General features: G+C 37.0%; 1 protein-coding gene across 1 annotated transcript in view; it reads right to left on the bottom strand.

Moving 5' to 3' along the window:
- Positions 1-18,665, bottom strand: part of LOC141445716 (phosphatase Herzog-like) — a 20,170-nt gene extending 1,505 nt beyond the window's left edge. Inside the window, exons 1-4 of the mRNA XM_074111607.1 lie at positions 18,457-18,665; positions 17,868-18,172; positions 641-822; positions 3-153 (exon numbers count right to left, since the gene is read on the bottom strand). Coding sequence (XP_073967708.1) covers positions 3-153; positions 641-822; positions 17,868-18,172; positions 18,457-18,529 — 711 coding nt within the window. The 5' untranslated portion in view covers positions 18,530-18,665. The remainder of the gene's footprint in view (positions 1-2; positions 154-640; positions 823-17,867; positions 18,173-18,456) is intronic.
- Between the last annotated feature and the right edge of the window lie 958 nt (positions 18,666-19,623).

Here is a 19,623-nt window from a genome sequence, read left to right as displayed (position 1 = left end):
GCGTTGTCCGGATGGAATATGTAGGAGGCGGGCGAGTTGTCGACGATGACGACGCGGCGCAGGTCCCGGCCGAGGCTGTTCAGGTCTTTCACGTAGTTGCCGCGGTGGAACACACAGCTGTCGCGGAACAGCCGCGCGCGGAACACGCCCCATCTGGAACACCAGTTCATACTTGTAAAATACAGTGCCGAGCAAAGGACAACGCAACCATCAGTGTTCAGGAAGGAATAGGAAGGCCCTCTAGCTATGCGGGAACTTGTGGACACGTGATCAGACTGGAACGTGCTGACCAGCATGAGACCTTGGAGCCCTACCAGTACCGTCGACTGAACATTTCCGTTAGGCAACGCGGAGGGTGAGAGAAACGGAGAAGCGTAACTCGTAAGATAGGTATGCGGCAAGATTCTCGGTCCGGCAAATACCTCCTGGATAGAGCAATCGATTCACCAGGGTCACGAAATCTACTTTGTTGATTGACTAGAAAGTGACTACAATACTCTACCTACATCTCGAGGTATAATTACCTGCCTAGAAGATGCACAAAAGGATCGAAGCTTCAACCGTGCACTCTTACAGAAGAATAGCAAGAAATTACGAAATAGCTGTAATTTTTTAGAATATCGTACGGGTTCTCACTAACCTGTCTAGCAAGTCAGCTACAGGATCCGCATACTTGGCGAGCGATGCAGTGAACAGCACGCACTCGTATAGCTCGCCGCAGCGCCGAAGGAATTCGTCGACGTGTGGTCGCTTCAGAACGTACACTTGGTGGACGGAGCCGTCTATCTCGACAGGAACCACGAAATCCGCGTTGTTTATTGGCTGGAAAAGATGAGGCAGGTTAGGATGGTATAGCTGCGGCAATAAGGACCCTATCAGCCAAGTAAATTGTATATGGGACAATAGAGTGGTCGTTAAATACTTATCAGTATTACTGACGGCCTACAAGAGTTGACTTGTGTTGAAAATGGGTGCTCCTTTTTATACAGCCTATGCCAAAGTATAGTATTCCTTCAAGAACCTTAGTGTAAGAACGTTTCATTGTCTCGCGTTAAGAGTTTCATCATCATTATGAGAATAGTACTCCCCAGAGTCCTTATGACAATGGCGTAAAGCAATAAAATAACGAACTCAACAGCGCAGACGACCCTACCTACATGTCCTGATTACGAATTGCTCACTCAACTTCCCGCTCGTTTACAATCAGAGCTGAGTCATATAGGTCTAGGACTCTTAGAACTTTAGCTTCCTGGAGACATTGTACAATACAATACAGCTACTCCCATTAAAACTACATTGTAAAAGCTATAAAGCTGTAACAAAATTTTCGAGTTCTTACTCTAGCAATGGCGCCAAAAGTTTATTTTTTAAAATAAAACTCAAATCGCCTGCACGTGACTCGGGTGAAATCACTTGACAAAAGCTACATTCAGAAATGAAATGTCAATTAACTTACTATAGTTGCGATAAGTAATCGTATTAGCGACCTTTTGGTAAGGCTTTGCGAGTCCTCACAGTGAATTGACTCCCCTAAAAGCGGCAGTCAGTGAACACCAAACATCCCAAGGAACCCATTGACATTAAGTCAAGCCGCAAACCGTATAATTGGCTCCAATATTGACACGGCAATATAAACAAAGCGTAATATAGTATTTGCCGAGCATAGACAAAGGGCTATGATGCCAGTCGGCACGCGTTAGTCAAACAAGGAATTCCCTGGGTTACGCATTGTCTGATGTTATGATGAATTTTCTGTTAGTGATTTATGGTCAAGAGAGCCTCAACAGAGAGCATGTTGTATTAAAGATATATTTATGAATGACGTACGGTAAACATTTTGATTAGAATTCTGTTTACTTCAGTACAAGACAAGTAAATAATGCTTGTACAGCTGGGGGGCTACTATGAAATTCAAAAACCGAAGTTCGTATCGTACCGTCCCTCTCACTCTCTTATTAAATAATATAAGCGTCAGCGGGACGGCAAGGTACTAAGTTCGTATTTTGCACCTCATCCTAGTAAGGGCCTGTGTGTTGTGCTGCAATTCCCAAAGATTCTGTTTCAGGTATATCAGAAGGTCAGAAAAGGAAAATATTTATATCTTAGTCTAGTGCATACGGGCATGTATACTGGTAAGTCGACATCGTCATTTTTATACTAGGTATTTAGAATGTAAGGATTTTTTACAACCTTGACCTAATCACCGACAAAACTGCGACTGTTTTAAAATTCTGGTTTTAAGATCCTTGAAAAAATCACGACATAAATTCTTGGTATAAAAAAGACATTCATTAGAAAAGCTAAATGTTCTAAATAAACGGATAACTCTCGTAAGTCTTCTTTCATCTAACTCTAACATGTTCCGGACCCTATTTTAAGAAGTACAGGGGACCCCTTTAAAGCAGGGATGTTACGGAGCTCCGTTTCCGTTAAGTCGGAACTTCTGTTTGAAACGGAAGTTATATCGGATGTCAATCAAAAACAAACAGAATGATAATTATGTAACGATTCTAACACTCGCGATCACAATCTAATGACAGTTTTTGTACGCGAAAACTATCATTTGATTGTGATCGCGAGTGTCCGAAACGTTACGCAACAGACCCTCAGGTTTAGTAGACCCGACCCTTAACATCTCGTCCACCTGTCCCTCAGGCTCCGATTCTGGTTCCGGTTCCGTTTTCGGTTCCGATTCCGTTTCTGGTTCCGATGAACTAAATTGAAAACATCTGGTTCCGCTTTCGGTTCCGATAAAAGCACATCCGTTACATCCCCGGTTAATAGTTACGCCTTCCGTCAGTTATCTACTTGTCTTACGATAGTTTCATTTAAGTAACTATATCCTTACCCAATACAATTTTGTTTACTAGAAATTGGGCGCCAATTTATGTCTCATTCCCGAATTTTTCGGCTTGTTTATATTGATGACATTGTTGACATCGAATTACAATTATTTAGACTATGGACTTCCCTTGGCCTGCAAACATATTTAACCTTTGCAATATTTATGTAAGTACTATGAGCAAAGAATTATAAAGAGAAATAGAAATGTCACGCGAACTAATTGCGTCAAGCGCATATGTGCCTAAAAAAACATTATTTATTTTTGAACTCAATATTTGTAACGAAGATAACTGCTCAAGTAATGAATTATCCCACAGATTGCGGTTTAAAAGGATGAGGTATGTTTCGATAATTAAGTATCAAAATTTACTTAAGCCTATGAAACAAAAACTAATTCGTATTATAGCTAGTGGTGAAAGTGGCGATACGACATTTCCATTCCTCTTTATTATTAGAGTGCTGGCGGACTACTATTATTTTCGCTTTTTTTAGAACCATCCATTTTTATTTAAAATGTAAATTTCCTTATAGGTCGTTATAGCCTGATTGAAGTTAACGTGTTTTATTAGTACTAAAGGTAACAAATATTCGTTATTTATGCCCTATTTGTGGGTCATAAGAAGGAAAGGTTGTAATCTTAATGCGAGCTCGTGGACTAAGTTGGTCACGAAAGAATTTTGTGATTATATTACCGATAATACAACGTTTAAAAATAGATTACAAGTATGAGGTATACTACCAGAGTGTAATATCTTTAAAATTAGGGTAACTCATAATGATATTTCATTTGAAGCACGGAATACATAATAGTACATTCACCAGCAGCAATAATTGATATCTGATAAGATAAGACTTTATTTCTAGAGCCGGTAAGACGTGTCAGATATTTTTGCACGCTCCGGCAGGGGCAGATATTAATGGAGGTGACTGTACAAGTACAGAATGTTCTCTATGCTAACTCATGTAAATAAATAGCGATTCTGGATACGACACAAGATGATAAATGATAAGGTAACGCAAAATTTATAAGTTTTCGCCAAATCTACCTTACGCCCATCCAACATAGTCGCGAAGGGGTCTGATTATGTCTCCCTTTGAAGTGCCACCCCACGACACAGCCATAGATAATAATGATCCAATAATAGCACCCCAAACTACCATCCCGTCTGATCCATTGTGTGTTGTGAAGCAATATCATGCTAAGGAGCACAAGTTGGGTTTTCCTAGTGGTCCCATATGGCTTGCTAAAGTGTATACGGCTGTTTAATGTTTATCGGTGAAGAAACAGCTACACATATAAGTAAGCTGTTGCCAGTGTTTTGACCACGAAGTATTCCACACCCACAAACGAATAATGAACTGACTGACTGCACAGCCTAATATTCCTTCATAATCATACATTCCACAAAGAAGGAATTTTCCAGAATTTGTTAAGTTGTTATTCATCTATGGGAGCGAAGCTGCAGGTAAAGTCTAGCATTTTATATACATCGGTTTTACGTACCTAACTATCCGGAATGAAATCGTCTACATAAATGACCGAAACATGCGAAATCTGCGCTTCTGAACCTGTCGATGTCTTTTAGTGTTGTAATGTTTTTCTTTTATTTGAAAAAGACGCCTAGTATATGTAACTATACATTACAGCTATGCCCAATCCTGACCCGAATGAAACATCAAATCGAAAAAAACGACCACCATAAAACCTAATGTCGCTCACAAATCAATCCGTATCCGAAAAAATCCTTCGCATACATCGTCCCTCGAAAACTTGAAATATAGTGGTCGACTCGCAATGTAAGTGCGATGTCCCTTTCTGATAAGACTAGTCAAAAAGAGATGCACTAACTGACAATCACAGCAGACAAGCGAGAATACTAGTACTCGTCGTATTGAACATTGATTCCTGTAACACATAAATCCAAGGCCGAAGCCTTGACATGTGCGTCGGGCTCCTAAATAGCGTTCACAATAGAGTAACATATGGATCGGGAGGTTGTTGGGTAATGACTGTGGCCTTATAAATCTACTACGGTCACGTACAAACTGAAGTCTTGATAATTTTTAGGCGTAAAATTTTTTGACAAGTTTAGTGTTTCTTATGAATCCTGGTGGACGTAAAAGAGGATATCACGCCTCTTACATAATTTTTACATATACTACAACATCGCATCTGGAATAGCATAGTACTCGTAGAATACTACGCCGATAGCGATATTGTCTGTTAATTGATTCAGGCTTCAAATAATTTGTAGCGAAAGAGCAAGTTTAAAACAGCGTAGTAGGTACTTTGTTTGTCAATAAGATAAAAAGAAGCGTAAAAGGCGTAAAAATGAAAAACGAGGCAGTTCTTGAAATAATCTCAGCGAACCAACTAAAATACAACCGCAATAAAAGGCCAAAAAGTTGTCTAAAAATGGAAGTAGCAACGGCCACGCGCTTTAACAAAGTTCAGGGTTATTCGAGACGGTTTAAAAATATCAGGGGATGATTGTGGTTTTGTTAAAACTGCGATACTAAAGGAATACGAAAAAAATAAAAATTACATGAAAAAACAAAACACGATCACACACCATACATAATTTTACACGTCTCAATAAATCATCAACATACATTTCTGGCACGATTTTTACAGCATAACAGAATCAAACTACGCAGAAGCAATTTAGGAATATAGTTGATTAGTCCTTATTTTAATATAGCTGTTCATATTATAAATTCATCATTTGGAGTTGGGTAGCACTAAGTTCGGAAATGATCGCATTACATAGGACACTAATTTTATTTATATTATTGTAACTTCATAGTAAGTTGTGTTGTATACATTACTAGTCAGACCTGAGTGTGCAATAAAGCTACAACTATAGGAGATTCAATCTCTTTGATCGATACTTCTTAGAGCGATACCTTTCGGTCACACTTATACGAGTATATAGCTTTAGCAACACCGACTAGCTCAGATAAGACGTTTTGCATAGACCAAGCAACAAAAAAAATACGGCGAAGGCAGCGCCGTAAGATATCGATAAAGATAAAATAATTGCGATGTACGCATCGTTCGTCATTTTGACATCGGAATGTGGCAATACCATAAATGTCACAGTAACTTGTGCGGTGACGTAATTTGTCAAATTTCCGGATAAACAATGGGCGATAAAGCAATGCCCTATGTCGAGGCTGCGACCTCGATGCGCTGACACTAAGTAGATTTTTACTTTAATCAGACATATTCGGTCCTTTACCAACCAACGGTACCAAGGAACGAATTTTGCTTCTTTTATATGCATCTATCTCGGAAATTTTCCTTAGATTTTTCTTTTTAAACTTACGGTTTTCAATAGTCAGCTGGGGCTGGGTCTCGAGTCCATTTTCTCATTATCCCATGATGAGTGTTTTGTTTTACCATCTACCTACACTAACCCAAGCAGCAATACACGGAACACTTGTTCAATGTGTTCTCGAAACAGATTAGGTTTTTTTTTTGGGTTCCGGTTTTGGTATGACTTTAAAAAAAATGTTCCATTTACAGTAGGAGGACTAATAAATTCGCTTACGCTTAATTTTCTTTTAACAGCTATGAAGGAAGTTTCGAAACGTATCAATTACCTTAACGCGGGATTTTCTGGCAAGGGGGAGAGACAAAAGACGTTCGCTTGCGGCGAAATAAGATAGGATTCCTTATTGAATCTATATTCTAATAATTAGGTTTGGCAGGTTGTTGATTACACAAAAATATTACTAATTTTGCCGAGATGGCGTCGAGTTTCAATGGTAGTATTCAGGTATTTTTAGAGGCGGTACGGCTTGGCTGATAAAGTGGCGTTAGTAAGGCTTCGTGCGGGAAGTGACGTAGAATAAATTGCAAGGGGTTGACGTGGGGAAAATAGCCATAGAATAAATGAAATAACATTCAAAACGAACCGAAGTTTTCAACAAGTGCTTATAGCGCGGCAGCTGGTGAAATTTTATAACCCAACCCAAATATCATACTGTATCTGTGATAAAATAAATGTGACAAAATCAAGTGATAATATCTAAGGGTTATGATATCTAGTTCTAACGAAGAAATCACAATCTTCTTAGAATTGCACAAAACAATCACCAGTCATCAGCCTGATAGCTTTCAAACAAAACGAAACGAACTTTCACATTTCAACTCGTCACTTTTCAAATCTCGTATCTACGGAATGGCGTAGGTATAAAGACGACCTTGTTTTGTACTAGATAGAGCTAAATTTTCAGGTGAATATAGGTAATCCAGTTATAGTAGAAGAAAGTATTAAGTTGATTTTCTCTTCAAATAAAGGGCCAGACGGTCGGAACCACGTGTTGCCACGCTCTACTTCCTAAGCTGAAATGATAGACAGGAATAGGCACGGAAACTCCGGAACATGGCAGAGATAGCAGCACGCGTTTCAAATAGTGGTTGGACCACAAAACGAATAAAAAAATGAAAGAAATGTCACGGGAAAAAGGAGGCACACATATTTCTTTTCCAAGCTGTTTGTGATAGATAAGGCTTTATTTGGGTTAATTGCTCAAAAAGTTTGTTATTGTAGGAGGGGCAAAACATGGCGACAGAGTTCTGTGGGTTGGACAGAGTAGAAAATGTATCAGAAAAAAGGCAGGAGAATATAGTAACTCAAATTGAAGTCTTACTTCATATAGATCTGCTAAAAGTGCTGCTTTAAATAAAATCAAGACAGATACTGATAAACAACAGTGACCAGATGAAGCAGGTAACAGTATTTTAGATGCTCAGGGGGGCTGGGATGGTACGTCAATTTAAAGCGTCCATTTAAATAAGGAAAACCTCTGTAATTCAATTGGTGAATTGGCCTGCAGAACTCTAAACATGTCATGACTAACAAACTAATAACAATCATTTGCATACCTAAATGATTCAATTTACGCTAAACATAATGATAGCGGCAAACAGGGAGGCGCTATATTTCTAAGGTCACGTATAGTGCAAACATATTGCCAGTTTCCACCGCTCCATATTAAACTGTAAACCGTTGTCGTAAGCCATTGGTTTCGTTGTATTCTCCTACCGTATCAAATGTCCTTATGAGCGTATGTATCGGATATATCGATATTATTTTTTATTGGGTGCTTCAGAGCGAGTTTAACGATCTCTTAACAGTATCATATCACTGATATTGATTGGATAATGCATTTCAGTTCATAGATTAGGTTTTATAGCCAGATATGACATTCATTAGAAGCCAGCTGGGAAAATAAGTGGTGTAAGTGGACAAAACTGGATTTTGAATGATTGAGATTTTCAAATTAAAATGCATAATCGTAGTTATGTTACTGACGTCTAGCACAGGGGTTCTCTATCATTTTAATATTATTATTTCGACTTCCTTATCACTACAGGTCTTTGAATCATAATAAATAAATAAATAAATATCACGGAATAATTCACACCAATCGACCTAGTCCCAAAGTAAGCTTAGCAAAGCTTGTGTTATGGGTACTAAGCAACGGATAAATATAATTATATAGATAGATAGATACTTAAATACATATTAAACATCCAAGACCCGAGAACAAACATTCGTATTTGTCATACAAATATCTGCCCCGACGCGGGAATCGAACCCGGGACCTCAAGCTTCGTAGTCAGGTGCTCTAACCACTATGCCATCTGGTCGTCTAATGAAATAACTACCTTTACCTAGAGATTCTAACTGTTTTGCGATGCCCTTACAACTAAATTGTTTTCTCTAGATAAGTATGCCGTGACGTGACCTGAGCGTACTAGCTCTCAGAGCCCCTGGAAGACCGCTGTGATATCCCGGGGCAACGCTACGCACAGTTTGGAAACCCTGGATTAGTACATAGCTAATGACCCTAAACATTCCTATAAGAAGTAGTGTTAAAGACAACGCACCGCGTCTATCGGAGCTAGAGACTTCACACTTGGTAGACATATACAATGATTATTTTAGAGATACTGAGCTACTGCTATCGAGTCCACCATAACCGGCAGTATAATGAAAGCACAATGCTAAGAGAGTAGTGATCGGGAGAGTTTATGAGCCACCAAACATTGATCCCTGTACCTCATCCTGTGCAACGACAATCACTCTGACAAGTGTCCAACTAAGAAGAGATTATAGATAATAGAGGTGAAATGAGAAAGAAGGAACTAGCCTGTTTTTCATAGCCTTTAGTTAGCCTATCTTCTACGGGGGCGAAGCCGCGGGTGCAAACAATATATTATCCATTTTACTTCTTAATTTACAATTGTAGTTTGGAATTGTTTCCATTAGGTCGTTTGAAGCCATTTGTAAGACAGGCAATTCCATGATTAACATAATGTAGGAGCGAAGAGTGACGATATGGGAAGATGTCATAAACCATGTGGGTGAGAAAGTGGGTTAAAAAGATACATAGAATAGAAATGCATGAGTGATAAAGAGTGGTCAAAGCAGAAAGGAAGGAGGCCAACGACCTCATACATACATTTCGTATCAAAAACCCGTCTTTATCAGACGTGAATCCTAAATGTGAAATTTAAATGAAAATAAATGAAGCGAAGTTGCTATTCTTAAAATACGAAAAAGTTAACGAATTATATTAAAGTGCATAATTCAAGGTTATCTAGATAATAACGATACGAGATACAATGCTGACAGTGGCATTTGATAACGATTTATTGTTTATCAAAGGTATTAAGTAGGCCAACCACATAAAATTACCAGTGTAGCTTGGTAACAGTCAGATTACTAGCTGCGCTAAAGACGTAACAACGGATTAGAGTCGAAAGCCTTACGTTTTTGATAATAACTGCATTACAGTTGGAAGAAAACAAGTTGCTGTAGCAAAATACAGAGCTAATACATTTGGGCGAATAGAAACGAACACCATATTTTTTTTTAAATTTCGAAGACACTCCCTGCCATTCTAGACCCAAAACTATACATAACGAACAGAAATCTATAAATTGTATAGGAAGAAGTAGGATTAATGATAATTGTTTCCAGCCAGAAACTATTGGCCAACAACTCGTACGTACGAGTATAAGGGTGCTGCTAGACAGTTTTCTAACCGTTACGTATCCGTTGATAAACATATAGGTACGTAGGTATACATATAACATACAGGCACTTTAAATAAAATTCATGATTTAAGTACAAACAAACATTCATCAAAATGCCCGGGATTCGAACCCGATTGTTGTACCTACTTTTCTAATGCAAAGAAACAAAATTATACATCAATGTTGTGTTTCCAAACCAAACTCAGTATCTTATCGTTATCTCGGTTTGGACTGTTTAGAGGTAACATATTATTAGATTGTATTGTTTTCATGCCAAATAAATACATTTTTATCAAGCACACGAGTGCTCCATAGTCTCCATACAAATAACTAACCTACCTATGTGCACAAGATTTTTTTTATCGCTTATCTTATGAGTCACTAGAATTTGTAGTCATTAGTATGACTTGAAACTGATTAGTCTGCATTTCCTAATGACGTAATTTCCATTTCCACTATGATTATTTTGCTTTTAAGTAATCGAATTAAATACCAAGGAATTCAATACCGCTAATCCTTAGCAAGGGGTAAATTAGTTTGTATGTAGAAGGTTCACTGCTAGAATAACGAAAAATTTTATTTTGATTTCTGCACGAACGATATCGCAGACGAAAATAGGTGTGTATGTATTATATACTCAGCAACACAAAAATTGCCCCACCCTTCATACAAAATCAACGATTCTGCATACATTTGAGGACCAGATTTTTTGCCGCTCAGTATATTATAGTACCTACCGTCTTTACTATAGGGCACACGGGATCCATACCCAGAGCCCCCGGCCTCAGAGGAACGTCCTATCATCATCATCATCATCATGTCAGCCGAAAGACGTCCACTGCTGGACATAGGCCTCCCCCAAGGCTCTCCACTCAGACCGGTCTTGTACACGTCCTATATATTCACTTAATACGCAAATAGCTCTCAGTGATCTTCTGCTTAGCTCTGTGATTTTATTAAGAAAATCGCATTCGATTTAAAATCAAATTAAAAAACATTCAAAACGAACGAAAAATTGATTAAACCATTTATAAATAGGTAAGGTAGTAAGTAAGGGAATATTATTAATTGCACATTAAATAAATATTTGCCTATCAATTTATGCTCATCATTTATATACCTTTGTACATCAATTAAATTATTTCAATACAAATAAACTAAATGTTTTGAAAAATTAGTACTGCAGATAATTCGAAAATATACATCAACACAAACTATACAAAAATACTACAATCACATCAAAAATACTGACTGCACAGCAAAAATACTGACTCTACAGCAAATTAACTAGAGCGTTAGTAGATGATACTCATTTTCATAGCAAAATAACCTTTACTGTAAATTTGGCACCGGAAAATTAGGTACGACGACGAGCGGAGCGAGAAGGAGCGTTAGGTACAATTGCGACCACAACGCGCGAGCCGAGTGAGCAAAGCGAGCGCGCCGCGGCAGCGGCCGGCAAAGCGCCAGAACCTAATTTATTTAGGAAATAATTTGGCCCCTACTAGTGCTGGTTATGTAAAAAGTATATAAATGCTGAAAATAAATTGATATGTAATTAAATATTTGATGCGCAAAAATAGAAGCTATATTTAGAAAGAAAAGAGTTACAAGGTATGATGCGCGTTAGTCATTATTAGCTGTGCAATAATAAAAATGCTTTACTTTAAGATAAATAGCGGTGCGCCACGAATATAAGTTGCAGTTTATTACGCAGTATTTTGAGTGGAGTATTTTGCTGTGCAATCAGTAATTTTGATGTGAATTCGGATTTTTTTTTAATAAAAAAAGGACTTTCCTTTATGTGAGTTTAAATACTACCCGTAAGTAAGTAAGAAAATACAGAAAAGAATTGCACCCTTATACTAATTGTTACTAATATACTTAAATTATTAATTAAAAACTCAAACACCCAGAATATAATAACGAAAACTGCGAAGACATGAATATCGACAATAAATATATATATATATATATTTAAAGCTTTTAACCACTCTTATAAACACAGGTTCACTTTCAAATTATACCTTTTTAGTGTTAGGCGGCTGTTAGCGACTTAAATGAAAATTATGACTTTTTACTGTCAAGTCAAAGACATTCACTTTAACTTACAACGGGCCCTAATGCGTTGTTGCCTAAGAGCCAGCATGCCCTAAGTCTGAGGGCTTAAGATGTCTCTGCTGGTGGTAAAATTGACAAGTTTAACAACCTCTTGAATGCACCCGGAAACCAATTGAATGTTAGTGTCAAGCATGCGCAGTAAAATGCGTAATGGTGAATGAGATGACCATTTAAGTAAACTGCAATTATGCAAAATACTACTCGTATAATTCTATATTTTCCTTATACATGAACACGTGTAGATAAATCAACAGGTTCTAAAGAATGTCAATTTTTGCTTCTAAGTCGCTACACTCAAGAGATAGTTCGTTGTCGGATGAGGATGCGAACCTTCATGACTTTCTTGGTGGTTTAAGCGACCGGGAACGGAGACGGTACGAAGACGCAGTGAAGTGCCGTAAGCGTACTTTGAGCAGCGGTGTGGAGGGCATGTGATATATAATCGTGAAGAATATTGTCACTGTAAATTCGATAAACAAGGAAAAAAAAATTGCTATCAAAATTACATTCATGAGCAGAAACAATACGATGCATTCAAACAACTGTAACAATTCATATATGATAAGAGTGCGTTCAGATAATGGTTCCAATGTCACACAAATATAACGCTCCATATACAATCTGCATATCTATTGTAATGTTTTTGAAAATTTATTAGACCATAAAGATTTGACGTAATGCATCATTTTAAGAGTTCCATATCCGAAGGGTGACAAATGAAACCCTATTAATGTTGTCACACTGTCCGTCCGTGCGTCTCTCCGTCACAAGGCTGTAACTCAGAAACCGTAGTAGATAGACAGTGAAATTTATACATACATAATGCTACAACGACAAAAACACAATTTGGGACCCAACCAACCAATATAAAATGATCCCACACTATCTGTGTAGGTACATTTTGCTTGAAGGCTCTGCTAACACTGGATTTTTAAAAATAAGCCCGTGTAGAGCGTTTATTTTGACTCACCTAATTTTTTTTTGTTATAATGTGTTTGCTGAAAGGTTGCTAATGTCACGTCAAATTACGTGGTAGAAGAATCTTGATGATTCTGTTTAGGTAGGTAATAAATCATAATAAGAGAGATCCTTTTCCTATACTTGAAACATTTAGGTAATTAACTAAATGTAAACAAACATTCCCTTGAATTTTAAACATTTTACTTATCTAGATTGTAATACAAACTAGACTAGTGTATACCAATACAGAAATGTAAATGTTTAGATAGTTTGATGGGGGAATTTCAATATTTAAGACACCCAAGTGACGTAGTTTTGTTTACATTTAGTAAAATACCTATACAAAAAAAGTATAGCAAATGTTATTATGCCTGGGAAGTGAGAAGGAATAGCGTCTTAAGTTGTATATATGGTCCGAGTTGTTCGACGGCGCGATGCAGGATGTTGAAGTTTATATATTTGGCCACTAGATGGCACTAGGAGTCACTAAAGTTCATTGACTCAAGAGTCACTTCAACTAATGTTTTGGATACTCAAACCCGTTTCCCTTTGAAGGGTAGGCGACTGGTAGGTAAACAATGTCAATTTGATACAAAAAGATTGAGAATAATCATTACTTTGCTTTTGGGCACTTTGCCTGGACTACCTACATCTTAAGTCTTGGCTATACATGCTGACGTAGTGGGGTCTATCTATAGTTTATACATTGTATAGGGGTATAGATTCTATACTCATCGAGATCATACAATTTGTATGATACAAATAAGGGCGAAGGATGCGTAATTATGTCAAGTGAACACCAAGGTAAACCAAGGCTTTAAATAGGGCAGAGCAATCCAAATAATTCTATCAATCTTAGCCCTATATCTTAAATAGATAGGGTTCAATTTTAATCACTGTCATAGGCTAACACGGTGTTTATCTAACACCCACTATTCGCTATGAAGTGCTATTTTATAAATATTAACTAATGTTAGTCTATACTCAGTCAAAACATTATTTAGTTACGCGTCTAAATTTCTATTCCTATCCTATAATAATATTGATATTTAGGGGCTGTTTCACCACCCATTGAACAATTTTATTTGACGGATAAATGTGATGCTGTCTCCATCTACTCAAACAAAACAAACAGAGACGGCATCACATTTATCTATCAGATATATTTAATCAATGGATGGTGAAACAGGGGGTTTATCTGCACATATTAACTTGGAGGAAAGCTTACAAAGTAGGGACAATTAAGGAGTGTCTTTTCAAAGGTGACCTGTCGTTTCGCAGATTTTAATTACGCAGATTTTCGTTTCGCAGACAACTATTGGCAGATTTTTCTATTGGCCGAGCAACGCTTGGTATAATTTCGTTACGCCTATTATTCGTTTCGCCGAGTAGTCGGTAGGAAGAAGAGCGATATGCAGATTTATTTTTAGTCGATTGTTTGCTCCGTTATTGTTTAAGTTAACCGATCAACTGTTTCCCGAAACACGATAAGCAGAGTTATCACATGGCATCAAAATGTGTAGTTAGGTGCGACGACGAGCGTTAGCGAGGAGTATTAGGTAGAATTGTAACCAACAACGCACGAGCCGAGCGAGCGAAGCGAGCGTGCCGCGGCAGCGGCCGTCGAGTGCCAAAATCGAACTGCTGGCGTTGCGATTTAGTTTGTTTTGACTTCAATATAACATAAACACGAATTCGAAAGCGAAAAGTTGTTGAAAATGTGTAGTGATTAATCGGCTAAACGAATTTCTGTTAATAATTGTTAGGCTTACTGACTCACAAGCCAACTGAATAGTTTAATAACGGTTGAATTAGGAAACGTTAGTCTGCGAAACAATACATTTGCGTAGCGTACAAATTCATCGGCGTACCGTTACTCGGCGAAACGTGGTCTGCCAATCAATAATCTGCGTAAAAATTGTCGGCGAATCATTAGGTAACCCTTTTGAAAAGGGCTTATTTCCATTTTTCTTTTTTTTTAACTAAAAATGCAGTTCTTAAAACAGAAAAATACAAATATTCTTTGAGTAATCTCAAGTTCTAAAATGTCCCTAGTTGTCTCTTAAAAAGGTTCAAATGGCAAGGTTCGAATCAAAAGGGCCTAATTCTTCCTTATTTATATGTACACTATCTACGATGAATTATAGCTTTTTGTAGACTTCGAAATTTGAAGCTGACTACTAAAAAATAAACAGGTAAAGGAAAAAAAGCAACAGACACATAGTAAAAGAGAACAAGTAGGTCCACTCCAACCCTTTAGGAGACTTAACTGTCTACTCCGGCGTGGACGCTTAGGGTTGTCGCCGTCTATTTTAGATTAATTACCTACCGGCAAATAATTTTTGTACGAAAGTTAACTTAAAATAGTCTAATGTCTGTGTCTAGAGAAACCAGACAGATTCTATGCCGTTATATTGTTATTATTATACTAAATTTAAAAATGTTATTTTAAATTCGCCGGAACGGTGATGGCGACTGTATACATACTACTCATATTTACCTACACATAATACTATAACTATATTGTTTATAGGTAGGTAGGTATCTATTATTTTTTATGTGTCCTTTCACGAAACTATTACACTACACTTATATACTTACTACTAATTTACAACTACACCTAATACAAAAAATACGTAAGTACGAGTACGGGAACGTAAAAGGTGATCATCTCGCGAAGCGAGTGCAAGACGAGCGAGCTAAAATCGAAACATAAGGCGCCGACGGCAACGCAGCCTTGAGTAAAGAAAACTTAATCCTCCTTAAATTAAATTATCAGTGTGTGTGCGTGCGTACCGGCGCCAAGCGGCGCGCACACATTTAAGCCGCGCGATGTACTTTTGTTTGTAGTGAGCCTACAAACAACTGCCAGCCCTGCTGCTGCTGTGTGCTGTGATGTTCCAGCAAAATAAATCATTTCATTTCATTTTTCATTTCCTACTTGTTTTCTTTTACTATGGTAGAAACGTGTTCTTCATTGGAAGAATTAGCCAATAGTATATATTTTTTTATTATGTTAATGACACCAAAATCGCTTTTAGATTTGACAATGATCGCTATATTGAAACCATTAGCCATCAAAGCAATATAATATTTGGTTCGTATTTTCGATATAGGTTTACGGGATGACCGTAAAAGTAACAAAAAATTTGGAATTGAAACAAAAAATACGAAAAGATTCCAAAAAAACAATCTCAATATAATATTCTTATAATTGGATGAAGGGTAATAGAAAAAAAAAAGTAAGTTATTCAAAATTGGCTTAATTAAAACCTAACAAAATAGTTTAGCCACAACAAAATGGCTCAATTCCAAAAGTTCGGGTCAAAAGAGCTTAAATTTGAAATCGTAAATATTTAGGTAGATAAAGCTTTTTCAGGCCCCTTCAATGGGCTAGTCTCCTAGAAAAATCTAATTCGTCCCTCAGTTAGATCAGAAAATATTGGACACATATTTTTTAGGGTTCCCGTAGTCAACTAGAAACCCTTATAGTTTTGCCATGTTTGTCTGTCTGCAATAATCTGCAATAATTTTGCATGGGTGTTCATCATACAACATAAATGAAGCAGGAGCAAAGCTGGGAGATGAAGCTAGTAGGTACTCTCATTCTCATAAAGTTTCGAATGATTACTGGAAAGTACCTATAGAGAATCAAATAAAAACAGTGATTGAACAACTGTAATAGCTAGACAATGTGAGGTTGCCATACAAGAATCTCAGATTAAATTAGCTAAGATAAAAAACTATTGGCTAACTTGAGAGCTCATGATAATTGGCTATGATTGTTTTAATGATATTGTGTGAGTCAGAGGATGTTGGAATAGTAGACAAGCCTGACCAGCCCAAGTAATTGTTGGAAGGAAAACAACAATACAATAGGTATCTGACAAAAAGTGGTAAATTAGGTGTTTTTTTTTTGGTATGATAATTAAGGACTTAAGAAATTTTTATTCACATTCTATACTATCTTATATAATATGCAATAAATGTCAATCAAGTTAAAGATAAAAACAATAATAAATCAACCATATGTACAGTCAAGTACAAAAATAAGTACCTATCTATTCAAACCACTCAAAAATATGTTAACTACAGCTTTCGAGTCTGTGGTACATATTTTTGAAAATTTGAATAAGCATATTTTTACACTTGACTATACAATAACTAAGCAGTTATTTGGGCAATATTACATTCATATTGTTTTCTTAATTTGATTATAGTATTTTATTGTATAGTATCTGCATGGAATATGATACATTATGTTTATATATCGACGCTTGAAAGGAGAAATTGACTAAGCAACATTTTTTTGACATAGTGAGTTATATACATGTTTAGAATAGTAAATTTTACTGATTCCAAATATGTATATAACTCACTATTTAAAAAAAATGTTGGTTAGTCAATTTTTCCTTTCAAGTGTCAATATTGCTTATTAACCTAATGTTACTACTATTGCTAACTACTAATTGTTTATTTAAGTTGAATTCAAAGTTTTCTGATTGGAATACTTTATTTTCACAAGGAATCATGCATTTAAACATAAAAAAAAAATACTTGAAGTAGGTATTTGACTTGTAATCTTTTTTGAATCTGTTGTAACTGAAGGTAGTTTGAGTAAGTATCACTGTAAAAATATCTTGGTACATCAATCCGGCAGGCTACTATGTACTGAGGCCAGACAGAAGAAATTTGGAGTTTCCTAATTGGTTCACTTTTTTTAGTGTTTACATGTCACATTCATCAACTGTTTCTGATCATAAAAAGTTACTATAGCCTATGCCTAGCCTATGCTTGCAATGGAAGTTAGTGCTGCTGTGCTGTCTATGCTTAGTGCCAGTGCAGGGAAAGATGGATAAATGAATAGTATACATGCAGATAAACATACCTTAAAGGAGCTGTGCACTAGAGTCTCATCCAAATCAATGACCATACACTTTTTATGCATGTCCTGGTGTCTCACTGGCGGAAGGAGCGGCCGGGGCGCGTGCTCCGCCATGACCAGAAGCGGCGGCGAAGCCCGGCCGTCCACGCTGTTGGCGCCATTCCCGGGAGGACCTTTCCCGCGCCCTCCGCGCCAACAACACAGCAAAGACCGGAGAAATCCACCACCCCCAGACTTTTTATTGCCCAGGGGTGTTGATGACACCGGCGTGCCATCACCCTCGCTATGCTGGCCGCCAGGGGATGACCCTAAAATCACACTCAGAATCAAATATCCGGAAGCACTCACTTGACGTGGGACTAGTGTAAGTAAAGACAAGGTCTCAAGGTTGTTCCAAGAATGTTTATTGCGTCCACCCGTTCCAATTGTTTACTTCTACTCCCGCGTGCGCGACTCACGCACGATAATGTAACACAAAATAAACCACCGCTTCGATAACACACACAATTCACAAATATTTATAAACCACTATGGGTAACACTATACGCTCCAATTTGATGCCAGTAACAGGTGTAATTCGGTTTAGATTTACCTCTGTCGGATCCATAATTGTTTAATTGTTCGTCATCCCGTGACACCTGAGTTATAATGGACGATGCGTCCATTTAAACATTTGTTTTGAGCCTTAATACAAATGGCAACGAAGTTTATGTAAAAATTTAACACCATAAAACTATTTTTTATCTCCCTTCTATCTTACAAAATGGCAGGCTCTTGGCAAATACCAACTTCAAGTGCGACCAACATAGGAATGGCTTTTATTTTTTATCTCTTTCTGATGTTCTCTTCTCACCTTGATTAGAAAGAAACAACAATGTTTACTTTTATTGCTATGTTGCCACTCTTGATCAACTGCTAAAAATAGTGAAGTGCAGTTCAAAACCTAAACGTAAAATATGATTTTAAAGGACAGAAAATATTTATAAAAATTATAGAAAACTAAACATACCTTCGCATTTGTAAAAGCACTATAGTATTTTGCTAACACCTTGCATATTTGACTATAGTTAATATTCAAATGCCATTGATAAGTTTTTGAACGCATGGGAGAATGACATTTATCTTTTTTTTCCGTAGAACGAAAATACTTTTCTGTTCTTTTGTTTAATTTAATTAACAACTTAGATTAACAGAAGCAAGTATTATGTTCACATTACTCAGCTATTGGCTTTTATTTATTTATTTCAATATTCTGACTCAAGAAACAAGTATCTAAAACAGAAGCGTTGCAGTTTTAATTAAAAAAAAAAAAAAAAATTGCTACGTTATCTTCTTTTCGCCTGTTGCAGGGTAGGATAGGTAATATCAAAGGGCAGGCAGCTATCTTACTCAAAGAATTAGCATAACTAGTCAACAGGGCATGCTGCCACCCTGTTATACACAATACCATGCCAGCCATTTCTAGGTTTAATTTAAATAGTTTTATGCAACTAGTTTTCATTTTAGTTTTAATTAAGTTATTTAATTTCTTCTTTTTTATTTTATTTTTACATTTAATTTGGTTTCTTAAGCAGTTATAAAAATTACTTGGTACTTACATTGTGGATTAACTACTAAGCTTTGCAGACGCTTTCTTTTAAGGTGCGGCCTCATATAACCGCTCAACGCTCGTTTCCAGCCTCAAATCTGGTCTCGTGACATATTGTAACAAAGCTGAAAATGTTGAGCTTTATTGCTGTAAAAAAAACCTCTTCAATTT

Source organism: Choristoneura fumiferana, chromosome 3, assembly GCF_025370935.1.
Source record: "Choristoneura fumiferana chromosome 3, NRCan_CFum_1, whole genome shotgun sequence".
NCBI classification, from domain to species: Eukaryota; Metazoa; Arthropoda; class Insecta; order Lepidoptera; family Tortricidae; genus Choristoneura; species Choristoneura fumiferana.
This window is presented reverse-complemented; position numbering and strand designations above follow the sequence as displayed.